At 48.0% G+C, this 24,148-nt stretch overlaps 1 protein-coding gene across 3 annotated transcripts in view; it reads right to left on the bottom strand.

The window, feature by feature from the left end:
- The window catches only part of CACNA1H (calcium voltage-gated channel subunit alpha1 H), a 191,115-nt gene that overhangs the window by 89,875 nt on the left and 77,092 nt on the right, over nucleotides 1-24,148 (bottom strand). For all 3 annotated transcript variants that reach the window (XM_072348953.1, XM_072348954.1, XM_072348951.1), the window contains exons 3-6: nucleotides 13,325-13,436; nucleotides 12,328-12,461; nucleotides 8,439-8,536; nucleotides 5,393-5,552 (exon numbers count right to left, since the gene is read on the bottom strand). In XM_072348953.1, coding sequence (XP_072205054.1) covers nucleotides 5,393-5,552; nucleotides 8,439-8,536; nucleotides 12,328-12,461; nucleotides 13,325-13,436 — 504 coding nt within the window. The remainder of the gene's footprint in view (nucleotides 1-5,392; nucleotides 5,553-8,438; nucleotides 8,537-12,327; nucleotides 12,462-13,324; nucleotides 13,437-24,148) is intronic.

Consider the following 24,148-nt stretch of genomic DNA (forward strand, 5'->3'; position numbering starts at 1 on the left):
CTCAGACACAACTGTAAAATCTGCCTCCCCGTATCTTAAGATTCGAGAGACAAGGAAGAAACACATGAAAAAATGTTTTTCCTTCAGCCCTCTCCTTCCTCGCCCACGGAACAGTTTCACTCAGAGGAAATTTCCATATAAAACAAGCAGAAGATAAAGGTGAACACTGCACCAGCACCCTGTTTGCTGCAAGATCAGACGCTACAAGCAGAGTTGTTTGTCACACAAAGGGGGTTATGGTGGAAGTTTGCAAAGAACTAAAAGGCACCGAGACACTGGGATGTGTCTGGAGTTGCTACAGGCTGTGGGCAAAGACAGCAGAGGAACTTGAGTGAAAAAACAGAGTGAGCAGGAGAAGAGACGAGCAACAATTTATCCTGCCTTGCCAGCAGCAGAGAGCTCTGTGTTGGCCTTAGTGGGTACAGAGGGGCTGCATTCAGATGCAGAAACCAGGAACCTGCAAAGCTGCTCTCTGAGTCCCTAAGGCAGTGGCAGATGCTAAGACGTCTCACATAGTACCTCCCCATCGAAGCACCTCCAGTTTAAGTTCCACAGCCCTCCACAATTCTCATCAAATCCTGATGAGCTGAACTATGTAAACCCAAAGCTTTGGCTCTGGTTGGGCAGCTCCCAGTGCCCAAACCTGCTGCTTGCAGCACAGAGAGCCACAGGCAAGTCTCACAGCCCTTAACCTGAACACCTGAAGCTATGCACTGAACTCCTATCCCTGCAGCAAGGCTGAGTGATCCTGAAAACATCTTTTGCTCTTTCTTGTCTCGCTTAAAGCAATGCCCTTTGATCTGGATGTGCTGCTCCAGATGACACTCCTCCAGACTACAACTGATCACAAAGGAAAATTTCCTCCAGAGCCAGGAGGAGCTGTGAAACTCTACAAAAACTTATTTCCTTGCCCACACCCTGGAAGCAACACCAGCAGCAGGAGATCCCCAATCGCAAAAGGCAGTTGGCAGCAGGTGGGAGGGAAGGCTCAGCATGCTGCAGCTCACAGGCCAGTGTAATTAGGATTCTACCCAGAGCAAAGCTGGACTTGCAAAGGGAGAGGGACCATCTGGAGGGATGATTGGGTAATTAGCAGCTATGGCTGCACAAGCTCCTTTCCCGGGAGCAGTTTCATGTTCAAATGCAGACACACATACGCCTGCGCCAAGAACGCTGCCCATGGAAGAAGTGCTCAGACAGAAGGGCTGATGCGTCAATGCGATGCTCTGCTCCAATCTCACAGCCTAGCCCCTGGGAGCTGCCTCTCCCACTGTGGCACAATGACACACAGCATTCAGCCACACAAACTGCCTTTCACACCATGGCACAGTGACACATGGCATCCAGTGCTGCACGCAGCTGAATGCCCTCCCAGCTGCAGGAGGGACACGGATGCATTGACCTGGATGAATCATCTTCATTTCAGCCCCCACAGGTGATCTCCACCCTTCCAGTGGAGGCAGGGCAGGGATACAGCTAGTAATGTGCCAACCAGTTCTGCGGGAGCCCACGCACCCCGTTTTATTGAAGGGGAGAACGCAGCCAGGCTGGAGAGCCATAGGACCAAACCCCATCCCATTCCTTGCCTTTCTGTTGATTACGCATTGCAACTTGAAAGGCTCTCGATGAACCAGCCAGATCTCAGAGGCCGCATGTTGCCTCTGAGTCACAATTTAGGAAGCCCTGTGCTGAAGGAGAAAAGGCTACTTGCAGACACGCTGCCTCAGGCTGTGATCTAATAAGCTGCGGAGAGACGCAAGGGAGAAAGGCGAAGAACGACTGTGGGAGGAAAATAAAAGCAGGAAAATAAAGCACAGCTTGATTGCAAAGGGTGGATGAAGTTTGGTGTGCTTCTGCTGTTAACTGGTTTTACCCTCACTGCCTTGCTCCTTTTTGCAACATCCCCCCAACCCCTCCAAAAAATAAAATAAAATAATAATTTGCAAACTAAGAGTTCTGCCCTCAACAGGCCCAATTCAAGCACAGCAGGGACAGTTCCTGCCCAGCTCTTTTCAAGCCTTTCTCCCTTCTTTGTTTACTTGGGCACAGGACACCATGAGCATCAACGCGGCTGGGAGGGTCCCATAGTGGCACAGAGAGAACAGTGGGAAGGGATACCCCAACCAGCAGCCAACACTACCAGTTTAACACCTTCTTCCAGTTCCCCTGTTTGAAGGTCGTACTGGCAAAACCAAAAAGAGGAAAGACAGGAAGAGAACAGGAATGAGAAGCTAAGAATGAGTATCCCCAACATCCACAGTGTAAATCAATATGCCCTGCCAAGACCACCTACCTCCACGTGCACGAAAGGTCAATCGGGCTGCCTTGTTTCTTGCCAACAGGCACAGTTCAAAGGACTTATTAATGGTAATGAATCCACTAATAGAGAGACTCTTGAGCTCTGGGGAAAAGTCATGAGAAACTAAGCCCCAGAATGGATCTTGTTATCACATTAGAAAGGATTAACGCCCCTTTCTAGGCCAGCTGCCCAGCATGCATCTTTCTCTGAGCTTACAGCGGCTTTGCTGTATTTCCCTGGGCATGTTTATGTGTAGGAAGGATAGCACTGAAGCGGGAAAGTCCATCCTCTCCCACACCAAGGGAGGATGAAGAGCTCTGCCCCATCTGCACCAGGCTCAGTCCTTCCATGGCATCATCCTTAAGTGCTGGAGCACGGTGTGAGCACAATCCTGCTTCAGCTTCCTGAGGAATGGAGGAGGAAAGAGAAAAGGCAGGGAGCACCAAACAGGTTCATGTCCCTCTGAGGGGAGGCTGCCTTCTGGAAGAAACCCCGCTGCCAACCCATCTCTGCAACATGGAGAGATGCCGGGAGGAGCAATTAAGCAACCCTCAGAAGTACCTTTCAAACTGCCAGCTGCCTGCCTTAGCTGTGTGTTCCTTTGCAGACTACTACAAAAGCCAAGGAGCCAAAGGCAGTACAATACCAAGCGGATACAGAGTTAATTAAGACCGAAGCGCTCACATTAGAACTGTCCTGCAGCATTAGATAAATACAAAACACTTCACAGCTCTCTCCCCTCTCCTGCTTCCAACCTGCTGAGCCCTCTGAAAGGCTCCACAAGGAAGAAAAACGCTCCTCTGCATAACAACATAACACATGAGTGAGGAGTAGCAACAACACACTGAGGGTGACCCAGATCCTTTATTGACCATGGCAGCATCTCCTGCTGGCAGCAGGGAACCAAAGGGGCTGTGTGGAGACAGCACATCTGAGATCTAGCAGATAAACTGCTGGTCAGGCTTGCCCTTCTGAGAAGGCTCTCAGACCAGGCCAGCATAAAAGCTGGGTGAAATTTCCCTTTCATTTCCCACTGCTGGGAAACTCCTACACTCACAGCTCATCCTGGTATTGCCATTCCTCCTGCTGCTAAGTGAAACTGCCCAGCCACCAAGCAGTCCAGGAGCTGAAGGGGCTCTGAAGCACAGAAGCCCCCAAGGTACCAGAACTGATGCCCAGCTATGGCAAGGGAGTCACAGCCTCACTCATCCATTGAAAACACCATGGGGAGCCCTGCCCCCATAACTCAGGGCCACCCCTTCAAAGCACTGGAAGGAAACCTGAACCAGGAGCATCACCTGCTCAGCACAGGGCACCATCCACCCATCATTGCCCATGGCTTGCTGGAGTGCTGGTGAAAATTATTTCAGGCTGAGAACAACAACAGTGGGATTTAGTAGGACTTGGCAGATGAGACTAGTTGACCAGCTTCTCATTCCTACTTCCCTGCAGAGCTCCACTCTATTTACTTCTATCCAAAACCAGAGCTTAACTTTAATCCCGCAGCCCCTGCCTGAAGGTTTGGATGTTGTTTTGTTCTCATTGGCAGCTTTCCCTGGGAGGGGATGGATGGTCCAGGCTCTCAGCAGTGATGCCAAACACAGCAGCTCGGCACAGGGATGGAGCAAGTGATGGATCCTCTCCAGTCCAACCCTGAGCTTGCATGTCCATGCTGCTTTGCAGGCAGACAGCATCCTACTGCTGGTCAGTGGGAATTGCTTATTTGAGGCCAGAGCTGTGAGTTTTGGGCCATGTGTGCAACATCTTTCCCTGTGACACTACTCCTGATTCACTCCATGCCTTTGCGCCCACACAACTTACTGTCGGGGTGATGAAGGCCACTGTAGGGCTGGATCAGTGCACACTATCTCAATGACTGGAAATGTGGATTTCCTGCCAGTTTGCTGTGGTCTAAAGCTTACCCAACAAGAGACTCAGATGGCAGCTCCAAGCTGGGTGAGAGCATCACAGTAAATCTGGGTTTCCTCTGAAGCTCCTGATGGGCTGTGAAGGAGGAAGGAGAACATCTCACAGCGCTCCTGCCTCATCAAACAGCTCCCAGGGCTGATCACAAGGAACCTGACTGCTGCAGAGTGGTTGGGACCCTGATAAGCAGATCCTGTGATGCCTTTGATGCTGCTAATAGCCTTTACGTAACAGCCCAGGTCCTGGCTGCTTAATCTTTCTACTCAGCAAACAATCATCGCATGATTAGTTTTAAAAGCTCCACTTTGCAGGAAATCACACAGTATTTTAGACACCTGGTCCAGGTGGGTTTGGAGGACCCTCCCCATCCAGCTACAGCTCTGTGCCACCACTGTACTCAGTGTGAGGTAGGAACAGGACCCAGGGTAAATCCAAGGGATGATACCTGCTCATTTCTGAGACAATACATTGCAGGCAGCAGATGATGACAGACATAATTAGAGGCCATATCTCCTCTTGAAGAGCTGGAGCTGCCCCAGTTAGTTGCCTTCAGGCATTTCCTCACCTCTGAACCACAGGGAACAAGCCAACAGCCACAGGCCACCCAATGCCAGCTCCAAGTGTAACAAGGCTGAGAGTGGTACAAATGTCTTTTAATGCCTTCAGCATCATGAGACTTACCTTACTGGTCCTACAGAGACATACACAGGGTGTTTCAGCAGCATCTCTATGCCACTGCATGTTCTAGCATGCACACTCCTAATTAACCTTGTGCTGGAAGCTGTGCCATGCTGGGTGACCTCCCAGACCCACACAGCAGTTTTCACAATGCTCTCATGCTTTTGTTTGGTCTAAATCCTCAAATTCCCACTGTCAGGGATCTCAGCTTCCTTGGATATGGTGCTAACACCTTTATCCTCCAGGAAAAAAAAAACAAGAAAGCCACTACAAACCCTCAGAAAGCTACCAACAAGAAGCACCTAGCTGGACTTAGAGTCCTGCAGCCAGCAACCTACAGTGTCCAAGTGCTGGGAGGGAAATAGGACTCAGAGGATGTGCTGGGGGGACCACTTCTGAGCACCTCAACTGCCACCACCAGCACCACGGGCTCCTCCATCAGGGAAGAGGGAGAAAGGAAGAACAGGAGGAGACCGCTGCTGTACTTACGTTGCCAAATTCCTGTCCAGGAAACACCTGTTTCTCAGCAGCCCTGCCCAGAGCTGCACACCGACGATCCCAAAGATGAAGAAGACAAAGAAGCACAAGAGGAGGACATTGCCTAACATAGGCAGAGTATCTAACAGCAGGGTGACGAGTATTCGCATACCTGGGGGGAGAAGGAGAAAACAGGTTAGAAGAGCTGGGTGATGGAGCAAACAGGGTGCTCCATGCCTTGCAGCCAGGGCAGAGGAACTGGGATGCACCAATCAGATTTTCCATTCAGTCCTGCAAATCCCTGCAAGGCTCTCTGTGAACATGTATGCACATCAGGGACTCGCCAGCACCTATGATGCCAGGGACAAGCTGATTTCTGTGCAAGAACTCTCAGCTTCAATACAACAATAGAGCAATGAGTAAAGCTCATGGGGCCGCAGCAAACCTTTGTGTCCCCATCAGCTCCTGGTATCGTTCCCTGCATGGACTGAGCAGGAATTGGGTGCTGCTCCAGGGCACCTTCAAACCCAAAGAGAATGCCAGAATAAAAAGGGAATGAGGTCTTGCTGCTCCGCAGAGTTTAAATGAGCCTTGGAAACACTGACCAGCTCTCGTTTGAACAGTGGATAATTGATGAGAGGAGGAATAATGAAAAGAGCAAGAGACAAAAGCAAGTGCTAAGTCATAGGAAGGAATAAAACATGCATCACAAGCCCAGCACTTGGCAGAGAATGGCTCAGGTTTAAGAGCATGATGACAAACCATGCATCTGCAGGGCCAAGTGGTGACACTGCCACCTTTGGAAGCATTTTGTCTCTCATCTGTGTGAGGTCTGCTCCTCAGCCCATCAGCCACCCCATGAAGGAATGGGACTTGGAGCAACCTGGTCTTGCCTATAGCACAGGTTGGAACTAGAGGGTCCCTTCCAACCCAAGCCCTCCTACAAGCTGCACTCACACCAATGTGAGCTGTTTTCCCCCCTCTGATTTGCCACCTCACCACCAGTTTCCAATGCTCCTGCTCATCCTGTGATGCTCGTGGGCCTGGTGAAAGCAAGAGCGGCGCACCACAATGCCTCCAGCCCTGTGCCTGTCTATCTTACCAAAAAATGGTTAGAATTCCTCTTTGTGTGCCAGACAACTTTTTTTCTGCTCAGCTACTTCTGGTATTTCATGTTCTTTGGTAGCACCGTTCTGGAGATGGAAGCCATCTGCTCACTGTCCAGGTGCTTGGGGCTCTCAGCAGAGTGCAGCTCTGCCATGGGAAAAGTCCACGAGCACCTCCTGGGCTGAAATGAGGAGTTCTTTTTTGTTCCCGTTCTATGTGAAATGGGTTTGGAACCACACAGCAGAAAAATAAACATAAAGCAGCAAAACGGGCTTGAAAAAGCAGTGGCCACTAGTAAAAAAAAAAACCAACAACCACCCAAATTACAGCCCCTGCCAAACGTATAAATTGCAGAAATTGTATTTTTCCAGTCATTTCCAAGGAATAATTTCTAATAGAGACGATGTTTTTATTGGCTGGGGTTCTCCTTTCTTTTCTTAACAAATACAAACGAAATCATCTCGTGGGTGAATTTATTGTGCCTGGAAGCAAGACGCTAGCAGCACTGGCTGGAGCCCAGGAAAGTGCCCAGGCACCACAGGGATACATCGCCGGGCAATTTCTCATGGGTCCCTGCAACTGCAAGCCAGGCTTCAGCCATAATTCATATCTGTTTTGTGACTGAAAACACTGCTCTGGATGGTGGCATCCCAGCACTGGGGTCATGGGCACAGACTGAGAAGTGGGGGTGTCCCAGGTGATCCTCTGTTGGAGGTGGAGCATCCCTATGGATGAAAGAGGAGCAACAGAACATCGCTGGAGACCCTAAAATCCAACACACAGAGGGTTTTTGCTATCCTTTCTCTGCAGGCCCTGGGATTATGGCATTGGTTTGCAGCAGTGACAGCAGTAAAGTGCCAATCAGAGGGAGCAGGTAAATTTGTAATTATCTGTCCTCCAGGAATGCTGATTCCAGCCTGGAACTGGTTTGAGATGCTGGCAATGGTGTTAGACCAGCCTGGATACCCACCATGCTGGGCAATACCAAAAATGGACTTAAATCTTTGGGTTTAATCTCATACGATATTAACAAAACGCGATGGTTTTCTGTTTCTTGTCTTCTGACCAAAAGACAGCCTGAAAGCTGCACTTCAAAGCTCCAACACCAGACTGACAAAAAGAACTGCACGTTGGTCTGAAGCACTGGAACTGAAACTGACCCAGGGGAGTTTGCTGTGCTGCCTGTGGGTGTGCCGACGTGATGGGCAATTAAACCCAGCAGGATGCACAGGGAGGGTGGTTGACCTTGATGATCTTAATGGTCTTTTCCAACTTTAATGACTCTATGACTGGTGGGGTGTGTCAAACTTGCTCTTACAAAGACCCCAAAATGTACTTTTTTTTTTTTTGTGGTGAGAAGCGTGCATGATTTTCATGCAATGCTGCTGCTGCATTTGGTATTGGGCAGAGTATGGTTAGGAAGAGAATAAAGAGCAATGAAATTAGTGTCTTACAAGGGTCGCTTAGCAGACAGCTGGCATGGCAGGAAATTATTTCACCTTGTTGGTTCATCTTTCAAATTGGATTTAGGAGACAAGCAGCTGAAGCCACTCGAAAATGGATTTAGGGACCACTTGAACCTTCTTACTGTGGATGAACCCAATTTTGTTCTACACGACAGCAAACCCTCCATGGTGTTTTACCAACAATGGAGAATACCACATTTCAAATCCTGAACATAAAGAGACTGAGAGACCTTAAATAACCATGAGGAAAAAAGAGAGCCCATCCCCAGTAAGAAGATCTCTCTTAGAATGGATCTCTCCCCTTTCTTTATGGGAACTTATCTCCCTTGCCCTTTGCTAACTCCACTACTACTAACAAACGATGTCTAAATCCAGATTAAAAAGAAAACAAACCAAAATCAATGAGCTCACCCATGGCAGCAAGAGAAGAGGATAGCACAAGGCTTAAGGCAGAGCCCTCCAAAGCCATGCTGATGGTTACTTACTTGGAACCCTGTTAATGGCTCGCAGCGGCCGCAGCACACGCACGGTGCGGATGGCAGACAGGCTGACGTTGTGTCCATCCAGGGAGTACTCCATCATGCTGCAGGGAAAGACAGAAGAGATGTCAGGGCATGGGGTGCACCATGGGCATGAGACTATGGGGTGGGGGAGCAGCTCCTGCTATACCATTGATACAAGATATAATGGATATTTTCATCTCTGAAGGGCTGTGAGCAGCACAGTGCATGGACAACCAGCAGGCATACACCTGGGGAGCTTCTGTCCACTCAGCACAGCAGGGAGATATAAATAGGGGACACAGAGCTGGAGCTCCCCACAGCTCCCCCTTGCCATTATCTCATTGTGCACAGCTCCACATCAATCAGATGCCCTGATGGTACACACCCTGCCCTCATCCCAGCGCATTTTCACACCAACTTATCCATCCTCCTATGACCAAAGTATGAACAATAAAGCCAACAAATGACTACAAAGTAGTTTTGTTTTCATTTTATTATTAAGAATAAGGAACATTTTATTTTTTATGCTCAGTCTCCATTTCACATAAATATTTCTCTCCCAGGCTGGGAAGGACATAAAGTTTAGTCGGTTTTCTTCTTTTATAGCAATGAGTAGCAAATGTGGGTAGTAGTGTTGTTTTTTAAATGGGGTTATGGCTAGTTAGCATGGCTGTAATTACAATTTATGAGTTTGACTATGGGGAAACACTTGTAAATATATCACAAATCTCTCACCACGTCTGTTCAAATAACGTAACAGCATTGGAAGAACCCCATGAGTAAGCTGCTGGATGCCACAGAGAAAAAGCATTGAAAGTAAAATAATGAAACCAACAGATACAGAAGGAGGAAGGCAGAACTGCTGTCAGAAGGAGCTTCAGTGGAGAGATTGTCAGGTTAAGCATTCTCCAGCCAGGATGGACCAAAATGGTTATGTACCATCAAGAAAAAGTAGCCATATTTTCTGGATTTCAGGCAACAGAGAAATAAGGTTTGGTTTAGCACCAGCCTTACGTGGGAATATCACTGCCTGGGTGTCCCTGAACTGCTTATTTGGTGCTTTGCTTCGCTCTGCAAAGTTTGCCTGGGAATATCCGGATGTTTGCTTCTCTTTTGCCTTGGACTGCAGCTTCTTGGTGTCACCTCACAACAGCCATGGCACGGAGGTGACTTTGCTCCTTGAACCTTGCTCTGTGCCCAGCAGTGACTTGGGGCCAGCCATGTGATAACCTCCTGGAGGTGTTGTTTTCTTTTTCCTGAGGCAGTTAACGTATCTTTATAAATCAAAGCCACCTTAAAGCTTGTACATAGGAACTCAGCCCAACATGACAAACAGCTTGAAAACTCAGAACAACACCAGACCTTACACCCAACATGTGCTCACTGAGCAGCCAGAATGGGGCTGCAGGGACCACTCAGTGGAGATCCCATTCCCACCTGCACCAAGGGGCTGAGCCAGCAATGGGGCCATCCGGGAAGCAGCCCTTGAAGGAACAGGGACAGCATTGTCTCAATGCAAAGAACAGAAGCCTGAGCCTGCTGGCTGGCTTGATCCCAGCAAAGCACACACACAATTTATCAGGTGGATGAACACGTGGGTTTTGCTGTAACTGAGACAGTTTCTGAACTCCTAATAGCATGTGAAAGTATGAACTGCTCCATGCACCCACGTGTTTGTTTAAGGGCCAGCTCTTAGGGCTTCACTTGGAGCTTCAACAGTGCTGATGAAAGATGAATAATCCACAGTATGGCCTAGGAAACAGCCTTTCTAACTCCAGCATTCTGGATTTCCATGACACTCCACTTAGGATTTCAAAGCAAGTTGCCCACTGTAGCCATCTTGATCCACCTGATTGACAGTGATGGGTTCCAGGTTGGACCTGTTGCAGTGAAATCACCTCAAGACTTCATGGAAGAGTCCAAGGATCCTTTGCCAAGGGGTCCTCTTCACACACTGCACTTCTCAGCCAAGGATACCTTGGAAAACTCCAATGGAAACTCGCTGGAGTTGGACGTTTGGGATATGGACTAGAGGTGACTCCCCACAGCCTCCCAGTAGTGGAAAACAGGAGGCACAATCTTTGCTGCTGTGAATAGCTCCCACTCCTCCAGCTGTCAAGATAAAGATGTCCAAAGCATACCACATGAGCCTGCAGCACCTCCAGGGAAGGATGCACAAGAAACACCTCTGCTTTCAGCCTTTGTAGGCAATATTTTTGATGCTTGGGAAATGCTTTCAACTTGGCTGCTGGACAGACCCAGGGGTTGTGAGCTCCATTTGCTCTGAAATTTTCCAGGGTACATTTCTCAGGCGAGCAGAACATGAAAGGGCTTTCAGTGCTGGAACAAACTTCAGACACAATCTGTTGCTAGAGGCAGAAGATATGTTTATTTTGTAGTTTCCCTGCTCACCCTCCTTTGTCTTTGGTACACTTGCTTGTCAGCCAAATCAGCTTATTTAAGGACACCGAATGGGACAAACAACGTAGGCAGCTCTGTGCAGCACTTCTTATCAGAAACACCTCGTAAGAACTGCATCACATCCATCTACTATTTGATAAAAGCACCTGTTATTCCAACTGTGTGCCCCTTGCTGTATGGCCCAAATACACTCAAATACAACACACACCATGATCTGTTTGATGGCTCTGCCTGCCCATCAGGAGAGCTCAGCATGGGATCCTGTTGGTGTGTTGGTTATGGACATCACATTTCTGACCCCACATTTCCCCTACAGTCACAGCCCCACTCTTCTACTAAATGTTTAAATGCTGCTGCAGCAGCTTGGGAAAGAAAAGAGTAATTATCATTGACTGTTGTTGTTCTTGCTGTTCTTCCCTAGGCTGAAACTTCACACTGGTTCAAAGCAGCTCTGCTCAGGAGGGCTCCTGTTTGATTCAAGCCTGTAGGGCCATTCCAAGCTGTATGCCAGACAAATAATGTGGATCAAAATGCAACTCTAAGTGCAGTTAAGATTGCACATTGCTAAAGTAAGGGTAAAAATGGCCCAACATATTACAGGAGTGCTCTAATTAACCCCAGGCTGGTCATCATAAAACCAGGAATTAAGAAATAAGGCAGAGCTCTGTCATTAAAGCAGTCTATCCCTTCACAGGGTACACTGAGCAGGTAAGAGAGCCTGGAGTTTCTAAAATCCATCTATTTATAGAATAAAGTCCTAGACCTGCCAAGTTTTCAGTTCACACAGTTACAGTTTTGCAGGCAGGAGCTGATGTCAAAAGCAGACAGATCTTCCTTGGGTGATTCCGCAAATAAATTCTATCTATTTATTAACACATCCTACACAAATAAGCAGCTGTAGGAGCCAGAGTATAAATATAAACCAGCAGGAGTTTACTGTAGACATGTGCATGCACTCATAATTTGGGAGGATAAGCAACAGGAGCTGCTAGTCAACTTCTGGAGAGCCTCTTGCACTGGGATTTCAACTTTCTGAAACAGATTTTAGGCTTGATGGACCTTGTCTGGCTAATTTCTGCCTCTGTCTCACTCTCATGGTGCCACAGGGCAGGAGCAGGACTGAGCTGCTGTGTGCATTCTTCATCCCTTCTCAAGATGGAAACCTTAGCATGAGCACTGGGTTGGATCAACACACACCTGGTTTGACATTGACCAAAGGATCCCTACTGGCAACCCAAAGGCTTTCGCCCTGACAGCCACACTGCAATCCATAACCTGGTGTGGTTGCCAGAGGTTAAACCAAATGAGACTTATGGGACTTGGTGTTGGCTGGAGCTGGAAATCTTACACAAGATGTTATGAAAACCAGCCAGGACAACCTACAGACTGGGTTCTCTGGGGTTTTCTGGCTTTCACATCTTAGGCAACGTTATGAGGTTTTGTTACTGACCCCGCCATCACGATGAAGAAGTCCAGGCGATTCCACGTGTCTCCAAGGTAACACTTCTGCCCGAAGATCCCCAGAGCCACCATCTTGATGACCATCTCCACCGCAAAGAAAGCGAAAATGAAGTCGTCAAATGCCTGGAGACCAGTAAAAGATTATTACAGTCAGTTCTACTGTGTTCTCTTACCATGGAAAGGGAAAGCAGAGGCACTGTACACCCTGGCAGAGGCTGCAGGGCTGGGCAATGGTACCAAAGTGCCACCTACTGAGCTTAGAAATATGACCTACAGCACTTGGTGGGCAATGGCAACCCTTGGGTTTAACTCCTCGGTATGTCTGCTGCCCAAAAAGCTTTAGCATTAGTCTCTGGCATTTCCATTTGAAGGCCTAGGTAGATTATTGGTAAACTTGATGGTGTCCACGTGAAAGCCAAGTAGCCAAGTTCCCACTGTATACCCATATCCCACATGGCTGTGTGAGCTTCACCTCCTCTGGATATTACCTTACCCCTTGATAAACTACAGTTTTGAGTTTTGTTCCATTATTTCACTTCATTTAATAGCTGGCATCCAAATGTCTCCATAAAGGAGTTAAGGTTTTTCTACCCTATGTTCTGGCGTCCGTTAACTCCTGCAAGCTGTGACAGAATGGAATAGCAACGGCTTTAGTCACAGCCCTTTTCAGCCTGCAAGTCCACTGGGATAACACTGTTTTTCACAAATACACTCAATATGTTGTTATCATTCAGCCACTATCAGGCTTTGAAAGGGGCAGGAGCTGCTGCGAAGGATCCCATTCACCTCCTTTTAATGCTGGAACACTCAAAGCCAATTAAAGCAGCAGATACACAAGGGATTCAGATACACTGATCGTGTTGCACTACCACATGCCAGAGTGACTATCAATGCCCAAGTGTGTCGTGTCCAGAAACCACCCCTACATGCAGGGCTTTCTGGGTATCATGGGGACATGATGGGTCCCAGCTCAGGGCCAGCCTTACCTCCAGGATGGTGCAGCGCTCCGACTGGCACTCCACATCCTCACAGGGCTGGAACATGCCCAGGGTGACGCAGTTCAGGAGGATGACCAGCATGCTGACGTGCTCGAACCAGGTGAGAGGATGAGTTAAGGAGAGCACACGTTGCCAGTAGGAAGCTGGGGAACTGCACAACTTAAACATCACAAATCTTTCACTCATCACACAAACTGAAAACGCCCCTCAGCATCCCAGATTTGCTAAAGTTTGAAGTCCTGCATGGTTTCTAAGCTTCATGGAGTTCAACTCAAACTCTGCATCATGACTGAAACCAAATCAAAGCCATCACAACCAGCACACGTTTTGGCAGGGCCAGCCATGCTGACAGGCTGCAAGATGGGATGTAGAACACAGGGCGCTCAGCACAGCTTCAGGGAAGCAAAGGGTTCCAGGCTTGATACCTCCACAGCCACCAAAAAAGACTGCACTTGTCTTGCAGGATCCACCCGTGCTCAACATTAATAGTAGCAGCACAGTAAGTGGTGATTTGCATCAGTGCAAAACAGGCCCAGAGCTTATGGTTGCTGCTGTTGGTATAACTATTACAAATAATAAAAAAAAAGGTTCTGGGGAACTAAACAGGAGTTTCATGCATTAAAGATGAATGAGAGAACTGTTCTTTGGAAAATAATTGGAAACATCTGTGTGTGAATAAACCTTTATGCTTTCAAACACATCAGTGTATGTGAGCGAGGGATCATGGAGAGGGTAGAACGTGGGCATTGTCTTATTTCTGATAATGAAAAATTGCCTTCTTTGAACTTGCCTAAAATGGAAATACATGGAATAAACCAAACAACTGAAACAAATAAAACCAGGCTTCCATGATGGGAGCTGGAGCAGGTGAGCTTCTGGCTACAACCCCAGAGCACTCGTGTGCTGCAGCAGTGCCAGCACTGGTCTGTTTTAATTCCCCCCTTCCTTTGACTTTGTTCTGATTTCTGACATTTTTAGGGGCTGTCTGGCTCTCCTTTCCTCTCAGCTAATTAGAAGCAGAGCAGTAATCCTGCTCCACGGAGTGAACAGCCCATGTCAGACCCAAACAAATCCTCACCCATGGCCACATCCTACTTACAATATTTGCATTGCTTGATGGGATTCGTATAGAACTCCCTGTAAACACGGCTCCTGGACTGTTCCCAGGGTGCCTGCAGCCACATTCATTTCACTTACACATGCGGATTACTTTTTTCTTTAAAGAAATAAATAAAAGCACATGGATTTTGAGCCACGAACAAGTAAAACCTGTGTAGCAGTGCTGATGAATGAGTTCTGCTTCCCCTGGAGGAAGGAAACATAAGGATCTGTTTGCTCCAATCTTGCTCCTCCATTGCAGCAGTGATGGGGAAGCACTGAGCTCACATCCCCTGGACTTTTCCTCACAGCAAGAATGAACGAGGCTTCAAGATCACTGTCCAACATGGGCTGCTTCCTCTGTTACTGCTCTCAGTCAGCTTTCAACCATCCCAGACTCTGTCTCCAGCAAAACCAAACAAGATTTAGGTTTTGTTTCCCATTAGAAAGCACTGATTTGTCAAAACCGAATCATCAGCATAGACTGGTTTTGAAAGCCACACTATCAGAATGGAGTTTTCCCAGATAAAACAAGGGAAAGCCTGCCTCCATGAAGGCTTAATTGCTGCTGAATGGAGACACCAGAAGTGCGGACAGTTTGTTTGCTGCTTAGATCTTTTCTCACCCTGATGCCAAATCACAAACAGCAAAGCTGCAGCAGCAAGAAAGAAGCCAGAAGAACTTCGTCTGCCTTGGAAGAAAAGGCTGAGGAGGAGGTGTGGGGAGTAGCTCTGCTTTGGTGGAAGAAAGGAGCGGAGGAGGAAGCATTAAGTCTCTGCCCTATTTATTTTTGAATCAGATTAAAGATGGCGATTTGCTCCCTAATTTGAAAGCAGGATTACCCCGAGAGCTCTGCCCTAATGGGACTAATCCTCCCTCCCTCTCTCCGGTACACAGATATTCAAGGCAATGTCAGCTCACTCCCCGCTTCCTTGCTGCTAACACCAAAGGAGCCCCGTTTTGTGACTGCAAAACAGGTACCCCAGGCTACCACGGATATCACTGCTCCAGTACCAACCCCTTCAGAAGCAGCCAACTTCTTGGCTCTCAGACTTGAAAAAGATGCAAAAGGGAGATCCAGACAAACCGCTGGAGGCAATCGTAGCAAAAAGATTTGCTGCACATTCCAGGATAACAGCATCCAAAGTGAATCTGGGCCAAGCTCACGTAGTTGCACGTGCTGTTTTGCTGAAATCCAGCCTTGTGTTTATAAGAGGCAGCACAGAAGCGAAGCCCTGCCCCACAGTTCTGTTGGTAGCACCTGCTGCTAGCTCAAGGGCTGGGGCTGATGCTCTCCAGCAGCTTTCATGGGGTTTTACCAGCAGTAGCTTGAGGTTGGAGAGTGCTGGTTACCCAAAGATGCCCCAGCATGGCCACATCTTAACACATGGCTGACCTCAGCCCCACAGCAACAAAACAGAAAAGGATGACTCTGCTTTACTGAAAAACCCCCAAAGCAGACTCAGCCTCCCCCAGCACCTTCCCCCCCATAAACTTCTGATTCTTGGCACAAAGAGAGGTACAGAATGAACGGCAGTGATGCAGCTTGGATCTCTGTTGCACACATTTCATCCAGAAAAACTATGAAGAGAGTTCCTGTTTCTGGAAGATTTCACTGTACTTACACATTTGCACAGTGTTATAAGGGGATTTCTTGGCCTGTAGGCCAAAATCTTAATATTTTCTTTAAAAATCTGGAAGCCTCCTTCAATATGAAAATGAAAGGCTTAAAAAGAAAATGCCTGTCTAACCAGAAAGCAATGTTTTTAATACTCAGATTAATGCTGCCCAGGTGCACTGCCATGCCTGCAGCCCTGCATTTCAGTGCCTTCCTCTTCTCCCCCCCAAAAAATATGAGCACAACACTCCAGGTATGAGCCCCATGGGAAGAGCTCAGACATCCCCAACACACTGCTCGTCTCCTCCCTCACCTCACCATCAAGATAATCTCTACCACCCACCCCTTGAATTCTAGAAATATTTCTGCAATAAACACAGTAAAACTGTGGTGTCACAGAGTTCCTTGCTCCATCCCAAGTCTCATGATGAAGGATGTGCTGCTTCACCTCAGAGGCAGAAGAAGCTGCCCCGGCCTCAATCCACAATGGAGCAGTGGGAGCCCAGTACCCAGCACCAGCAAAGCAGTGAGTGAGACAAGCTCACGGTGCTTACTGTTTTCAAATAATCTTATTATATTTAAACCAGTCAGGGGATTTTGGAGACTTAACCCATTATTTTAAAGGCCTGGATTTGGCAGCATTGTGATTATGACTGTTACCATATCCGTACGTACTGCACACAGCACCGAGGAACAACACACAGCAATAAAAGCCAAGTTATAGTTACAAGGAGAACATATGTTTACAGAAGCAGCAGCCAACTGAAGTTTCAGCTTTTACAGTCTAAGATGTGACTAATGCACTAAATATACACATACACACACATTTTATATATATATATATATATATATATATGAACAGGGATTTTTCAGAGCAGCCTTGGAGAGCTGAGCATGCAAAGCACCTGGGGATGTAATTCCTGCTCTGCAGCTCCACAGTCTTATTTTCCATTCAGAAACAAGGCCAGCTGGAAGCCAGGGGGAGATGTGGGATGCTCAGTCCCCACCATAAGGATGCACATTGGGATGGACACATGCAAAGCAGCTACCATAGGAGACAGCAACATGGCTGTGTAGCAGCAAAACGCTTGCAGGAATCATAGAACTGTAGAATGGTTGGGTTGGAAGGGATCTTAAAGATTACAGAACCATACAATGAGAGAATAAGTTGGGTTGAAGAACCATAACACAGGTTGGAAGGGATCTTAATGATTACAGAACCACAGGATGATAGAATGGATTGGAGAATCATAGAATGGATTGGAAGGGTCCTGTAATGTTACAACGGGATGATAATAGCAGGGCAACAAATTCTTTCGCTACAGCAAATGAGAACAAGCCCAAATGCAGCAGATGTAGAAATGAAGGAGAAAGAGCTGCTTACCTTTGGAAGGTATCAGGCAGGCAGGGATCTCCAGCGAAGAGATGCCCTCACCTCCACTGTCAGCCCTTAAATGAAGTCTGGGAAGTGGTAGATCCTGGCTCCCCCCTTCCAGTCAATCAAATGTATTGCATACACCTGAGCTCCCCTGGGCTGGCCCTGCCTTCCTACCAGGTGCTCAGTCACTGCTTCAGGGCCTGACTTAGCATTACCATTATAGGTCCTTACAGCCCCTTGAGCTCCACCCCTGACAGGGGTCCCAGATCAGGTAGCCCGTGGCCCCATCCAAACCTGGGAAACAGCAGCAAGCTGTAGGAAGAACACTTCTCATCACCTTATGCAACCAGAGACAAAAACAGCTTTAAAAGTCTGCAACATCCACCTCATCCTTTATGCTAAGTAATGGAAAACAGCCCAAACTCGATGGCATTTGGTAAATAGGAGCAGGAACAAAAAAATGAAAGGGAAAAAAGAAAGAAAGGAACTGCGAGAAAAATGACTCAGAACAAAAATCCCAGGAGGCAGCACTGGCTGGTGCTGGCATCACTTTTAGGAACATTCTTATTTTTAAGAAAGTTGATTGATTAAAGCTATTTTTAGTGCTCATGCCGCACCAGATCATCGGAGTTCATTTACTTACGACTTGTATAACAAAACGCTGCACTTCAGAACTATATGCCTCCCCCAAAAGCACCACAAACACACAACCCAGGAGCAATATTTCAGCCTGAAAGACACCAAGTTGGCACATGTCATTGGAGACAGGGCTGACCACAGAGAATTCTTGTTTAAGAAAGCATTAGTCTGAGTTACTGGAGCAACTACACCCCATTTGTTTGTTATAAAACATGAAATAATCGCGAGGCACCGAAAGGAAGCAGAGCAACGTGTGTGAAAGCCAAGTGATTGCTGTAGGATGTGCCTTTCTCTCCCAGCGTGGGGATAATTCATAGCTAGAGACTGGGAGCACTGATGCTAGGCACAGCTCCTGGCTGTGCAGCATTGGATGCTCTGCATACAGCAATCTGCAGAGCATGGTCGCACAGTGCCATCTCAACATTCCCACATTGGTTTTGGCACGGTGGGCTCACTGGAAACGTGTTAGCACCAAAGGCATTTGCTCTGAAAGCACCAAGAAGCTGGCACTTGTCCCATCAGGAGGGTTGCTCGCATCCACTGCTGCGAATGGGCAGCAGTCCTCAAATAACTCCCCCTGTGCCGACAAATCTTGGTAATGGCTGTAGTGCAGAGATCAAAGCTTGTTCACAGATCATTCACTGGCAGTAAAAAGAGGATAAATCCATCTCATTATGCACCTTAAATCATTCACCTTGCTCAAGCCAATCTTTCGGAGCCATAATGAATTTAAAAGCAGTTAACTCCAAGTCCTTGTCATGTGTCATTTGTCAGACAGCTCCATTTCCCTGCCTGTTGTCACGTTGATGGGAGGCTGTTATGAGCCGGGTGTGCAGCAGCAGGGGATTAAACTCCCAGCTGAAAGATGACATGGGCAGGAGAGCACCTTGAGGGGTGCACGATGGATGCAAAATTAATCTCCATCCTTGGGGCTTTCAGAGAGTGAAACTGGGATCATAACGTGGCTCCTTCCTGCCTTGTGCATCCCTGCCCTTTGTCACCTGGATCTCGAACAAGCAAGGTTGGAAAAGACCTTCAAGATCATCCAGTCCAACTGTTCACCTACCACCAAAAAAACATTCCCCACTACACCATATCCCTTTGTATGGAATCACAGGATCACAGTGCTGGCAGGAGCACACCGGGGGGCTCCTTCCTACTGCTCCCACATCATAGCAAAATACCTCAGTCATTCCAGGGTGCTATTCCTAATGGATCATGTATAAACGTCCCAGGGCCAGGGATGGAGATGGAACCACATCTGCTTCACCCCAAACACACCCGAAAGTTCCATGCACACATCCCAATCTGTTCACTCACCAAATCCACTAAAGCTCCCCAAAATCAGCACGTATCACACTTGCTATATTCCCAGCCATCATTTCCCCAAGTGAGGAACCAAGGACCAAAACACTGTTGTGCCTGGTCCCCTCTGCCTGCGTGACTCACTTGATTAAAATACACATAAGCACCCATCTCAGTGGCAAGCAATCAGAGCAGGTAATTGCCTGAGAGCGATGGGTGTGTGGGTGGGCTGCCGGGATCCTGGGGGAAGAGGGTCAGTGCAGGCAGTGAGCTGCAGCTGCATCCTTGGGGGCGATTCAGTGTCATGGCAACAGGGGGATGCTGGGAGGATGCTGCAGGGTGAACCCTGGCTGAGCACTGTGCAGAGGGGGTTACAGGTAGGAGGCAGGATGGGGCTTTCAACCCACTTGCCCTTGGCTGCTGAATCCTATGGGGTAGCACTGTTTTGGTTTTCTGGAGCTTGCTTTCAGTCTAAGAGTGAATGCAAAAGCGTTGTTTCCACAGAGGGACGCATGGGTGGGTTCAGAGTGAATGCACACAGCTCTGACAGGTCTGGGCTGAGCATTGCTTCCCCGGTTCTCCCCAGGATCCTGGGGAATTTGCTAGAGGAGGAGGGAAACCAGACTTCTGTGCCCTCATGCCCTCGGTGCTCACAGCCAGAGCACACTGCCAGGTGTCACCAAGTCCTCCTGGGGAAGAAACTCAGTGTGAAGATGAAGCAGCTCCAGGGCTGCAATTCCCATGGAAACACATCACCTTTGCATCCCTTTGCCTTTTTCCTATAGTCCCTACAGGGTAAGGCATTCCACTCCCAGCCTGCATCCAGCTGTGCTGCTCCCTGCCCTGAAAGCACTGTGCTGGGGAAGTGAACTCAGTTGCAACTCTGAACACAGAGAAAAGAGGATGACTTTGTTTTCTGTGTCATCTCTCCAGCCGGGGAAAAAATGCTTTACAAGAGAAAGCAAGCAAATAAATTAAACGCTGCAGAAGCACAGTGTGGTGGGTAAGAAAAATCTCCTTTTACAGATGGGAAATGTCAGCACAGGAAGAGGCTGGAGGGCTACAGAGCTCCTACCAGCCTTGCCTGCAGCGGCACTCTGGGGAAACACAACAGCCCCATGAGATGCACACAGGTCCCAATGGGTATCAGGTGGCTCACACAACATCCCAGCTGCCCCAAGACAGAATAGCTGATGCCATCCAAATGGAGACAGGACAGTGTGCATTGCTGGACTGATAGCCAGTGCTTCTCAGCAAGAACTCTCCTGTGGAAATGTGGCTCTCAGGCCAAAAGTATTGGGTGAGTTGCTCAGAGCAAGAGCATCCCAATATCACGTATTCCCTGTGTGTGTTTCACTGGGCAGGAATTCCCTCCAACAGGAATTACAAACCTCCAGGCAGGTCCTGCTGCATGGGGTAAACAACATCCTGCTCTGAGGAAACTCAAACCTTTCTGCAGGTCGCTAAGGGCAAACAAAAGGATAAAAAAAAAGCTGTAAGAGAAACAGCTGAGCTGAAGCAAAGGACAGAAGAAGGAAAAGCACCTCACAAGACCAGCAAAACTGCCTGAAATTCCTTTTTTGAAGCATATCGGTATTAATAACAGAAACTGCCCTTCTTGCCTCACATAGTTAATACTGCTGCTTGGCTGCCACTATCGATATCAATATAATGCTGCTGTCCATGTAAATGTCACTCCATAGCAGTAATGTCAATGCCATAGTCCCCAGGGTCAATAAACAGCAATACCAAATGTCACCCTGCCAGAAAGCATTGAATAATTGGGAAATGCTAATAGAAAGGTAAAAATCAGGGAGGCAGGTGGGACAGAAGGTTTGTTTAGAGGAGGAAACAAATTTCACCATGGAGCAAAGCATCGACAGGTGCTGGATTTGGTCCCACTGCTGCAGCCTTTGTGTATCACTATTGCTGCAGGCAGGGGCTGCCCAGCAGCCTGTACTGACGGCAGTGGGGTATGAGAAGGGTAACTCCTGCAAGGAGCTGGCAGAGCAGGGAGCCTTTTCTTGTCCTTTTTCTTTTTTAACTGACTGTAATACTGGAAAAAAAAAACCCAAAAACCTGGAGAAAATAAAATGAAATCCCCAATCAAACACTCCATGTTATGCTTGGATCCATGGCACATTCTTCTGATGAATAGAGGCAATTATTTTCCAGAATAATTTAAGCAGCTTTGATTCAAGGGGCAGTTTAGATTGACATTTAAATTAGCTCAACTTTAAAACGAGCGGTACTATCAGCCAGTGAATTTCTACCTACTGCTTTAAATAACTCCATGTCCCACGGCTGCAATGTAATAAACCCCCAAATTACAAGAATCTCAGGATGCAAAAGACCTGCATCAGGGATGGGAGGAGCCCTGCTTCAGGCAGATGAAGGCAATGCCATGAAGCAATGCAAGGTCCCCATGCAGTCAGGTACATTATGGGGCAGACGTGCTGCAGTGTCTTGCAGATTTGGGATGAGAATGGAAGAGGCAAATCTCAGTGCAGGATACTGATGGACACAACGGTGTCACAGTGCAGTTGGATGGGTTCTGGAGCTCACTGCCTCTCCCACCTATCCCCAGAAAGTCAAGTAATGCTAAGATAAAACGAGGCACATTTCCAACACAGCACATCCACTATAACAACTGACCCAGGGTATGCCTGACCATAAAGCAGAAATAGCCCCAATCCTCATCCCAGAGAAACCAGAGGCACAAACTATGTGCAGGCAGCAATGGCCAGCAATGGTCCTGGCTGCCTTTGCTGCTGCAGGTCCCCATATTGCAGCAAAGGTCATGGGAGCTCTGGAAGGTTTTGGATGGGGGAATATGAAATTAATTGGGTAGAATGGTCATTTTGTAACAAACTGCAGCCCTGGATGGATGGTCCCTCCAGCTCTGCAGCTCTCATTGATCACATTGGCAGCGACATCAGCACAAAACCCACTGACGCTCCACTCCTCTGTTTCGGTGGAAATGTTTCACTAGGGGCATCTTGGCAAGGTTTGTTGGTCCTCCATGAGCTCAGTGGGAAACTACCCTCTCTAGCTGGCTCAGCCATCACAGCAGGGATAGAAAGAAACACAATTATTCTGGTCTCTGGTGACGTACCTATTTGCATCATCAGTGGGCAAACCCAACATGCAGGCATTTGTTTCTCTCTCTTATGGTGATGGTGCTGAAAATGGGATTTGTCCTTAAGCGCAAAAGCCAACGAGGCAAATCCTGGGAGCTCAGCCTCCCCCTGTGCACAGCCCTGCAGGACCTCATTCCTGTCAGCCAGGAACCGAAATCCCACAGTGGAGCTGTGGACAGTTCTAGGATGGGGGTGGTGAAATGGGAAGGGACAGAAGTTCCTAGAACAACTTCTGAAGGACACGGTTGGTGAGCATGATGGTGATGGGTTGGGGTTGGACTTGGTGACTTCAGAGGTCTTTTTAGACCTTATTGCAATATTTTATGACTCTATGACTCTGCAGCGACCCTCACAGCCCTCATTTCTCTCTGCTCAGCCCTGCTACCTCTTGCTCCTGCCTCCAGCTGGAGCATCATCAAAGCAAATAGACAGTGGATCTGAGATGCAGCAGACAGAAGGAAGGAGGAGCACTGGCCACCCTTTTTGGCAGAGGGGACATGAGCCAGCTCTCAGCAGCTTTTGGGCCACACAAGGCTCAGGCACACAGCCACCAACCCAGACCTCACCCTGTGCTGAGCAGAGCTTTGATGGAGAGCTACAGCTTTCTACTATCTCAGTTGCTTTGTTTTTTTTCCTCCCTTGGTATAAATCAGCTTCAGTTTTGTCAAGTTGAGGGTAAGGGATTTTTTTCTTCCAACCCCACCGTGCTGAGCAGCAGAGCCTGGTATTGCACTGACTGCTGTGTTGCACAGTTTAGGGGAGCAGATTCTGCACCCCAACCTTCTTATTACAATAGTGGTGATTAACACCTGCACTGCTAACAATACAACAGAACCAGGAGGAATGGAAGCCAAGGGATGCTGCTGCAGAGTGCCTCTCCTTTGCAGCTCGATGCACCCTGCCCTGCAAACCTTGACAACCTGCAACACTTGGAGAGCCCTTGGATCAATGCAGGCATGCAAGGAGCTCACTCACTGCATAAATCATAGAGTCCCCAGCAGGACTTTTTCTCCTGCATTATTTTTCCATTTAAAAGCCATCACCCAGGGCAGCTCCCCATGCTAAGCAGCACCCAGCACTGCCCTGCTACTGCCTGGGGAGCAGCCCCATCCATCTCCTGCTCACAGTCGACAAGCGAAATTGCTCTGTATCCTTCCCAAAATGCAAGGAATGAAACTGAGATCTATTTTAACAGATACTCAAAAGGATGCTGTCAAGTAGCTTAGATCCAAAATGAGGGATTTTGTAAACAAACCAAGCAAACAAAAGACTTACAATGCTCGATATTAATAGAAAAGTTGTTGGGCTGCATTTTTTATTTTATTTTTAAACAGCAATAAAAGAAGGCTTTTTAAAAATTCCCCCTGCAGTGTTTGCAATCCAAACTAAACAGCATTACCCCAACACGTGAGGAATGAGCCTGAGGACGAGTGGGCGCTGCAGACAACAGCTCCAAAGTGGTGCCACAGAGCATCATCCCCATTGTCCCCATCATCCCATGGCTAGCCAAGGGGATGCATACCCAGCAGGACAAGGTCAGGGCAAGAGCAAGCAAAGAAGTTCTGTTTTGCAAGCATGAAAAACATGGGAGCATTTCTCCCCTCTCCTGGCCTCAGGGAGCAGCCAGCTCCTTT

Source organism: Excalfactoria chinensis, chromosome 14 (genome assembly GCF_039878825.1).
Source record: "Excalfactoria chinensis isolate bCotChi1 chromosome 14, bCotChi1.hap2, whole genome shotgun sequence".
NCBI classification, from domain to species: domain Eukaryota; kingdom Metazoa; phylum Chordata; class Aves; order Galliformes; family Phasianidae; genus Excalfactoria; species Excalfactoria chinensis.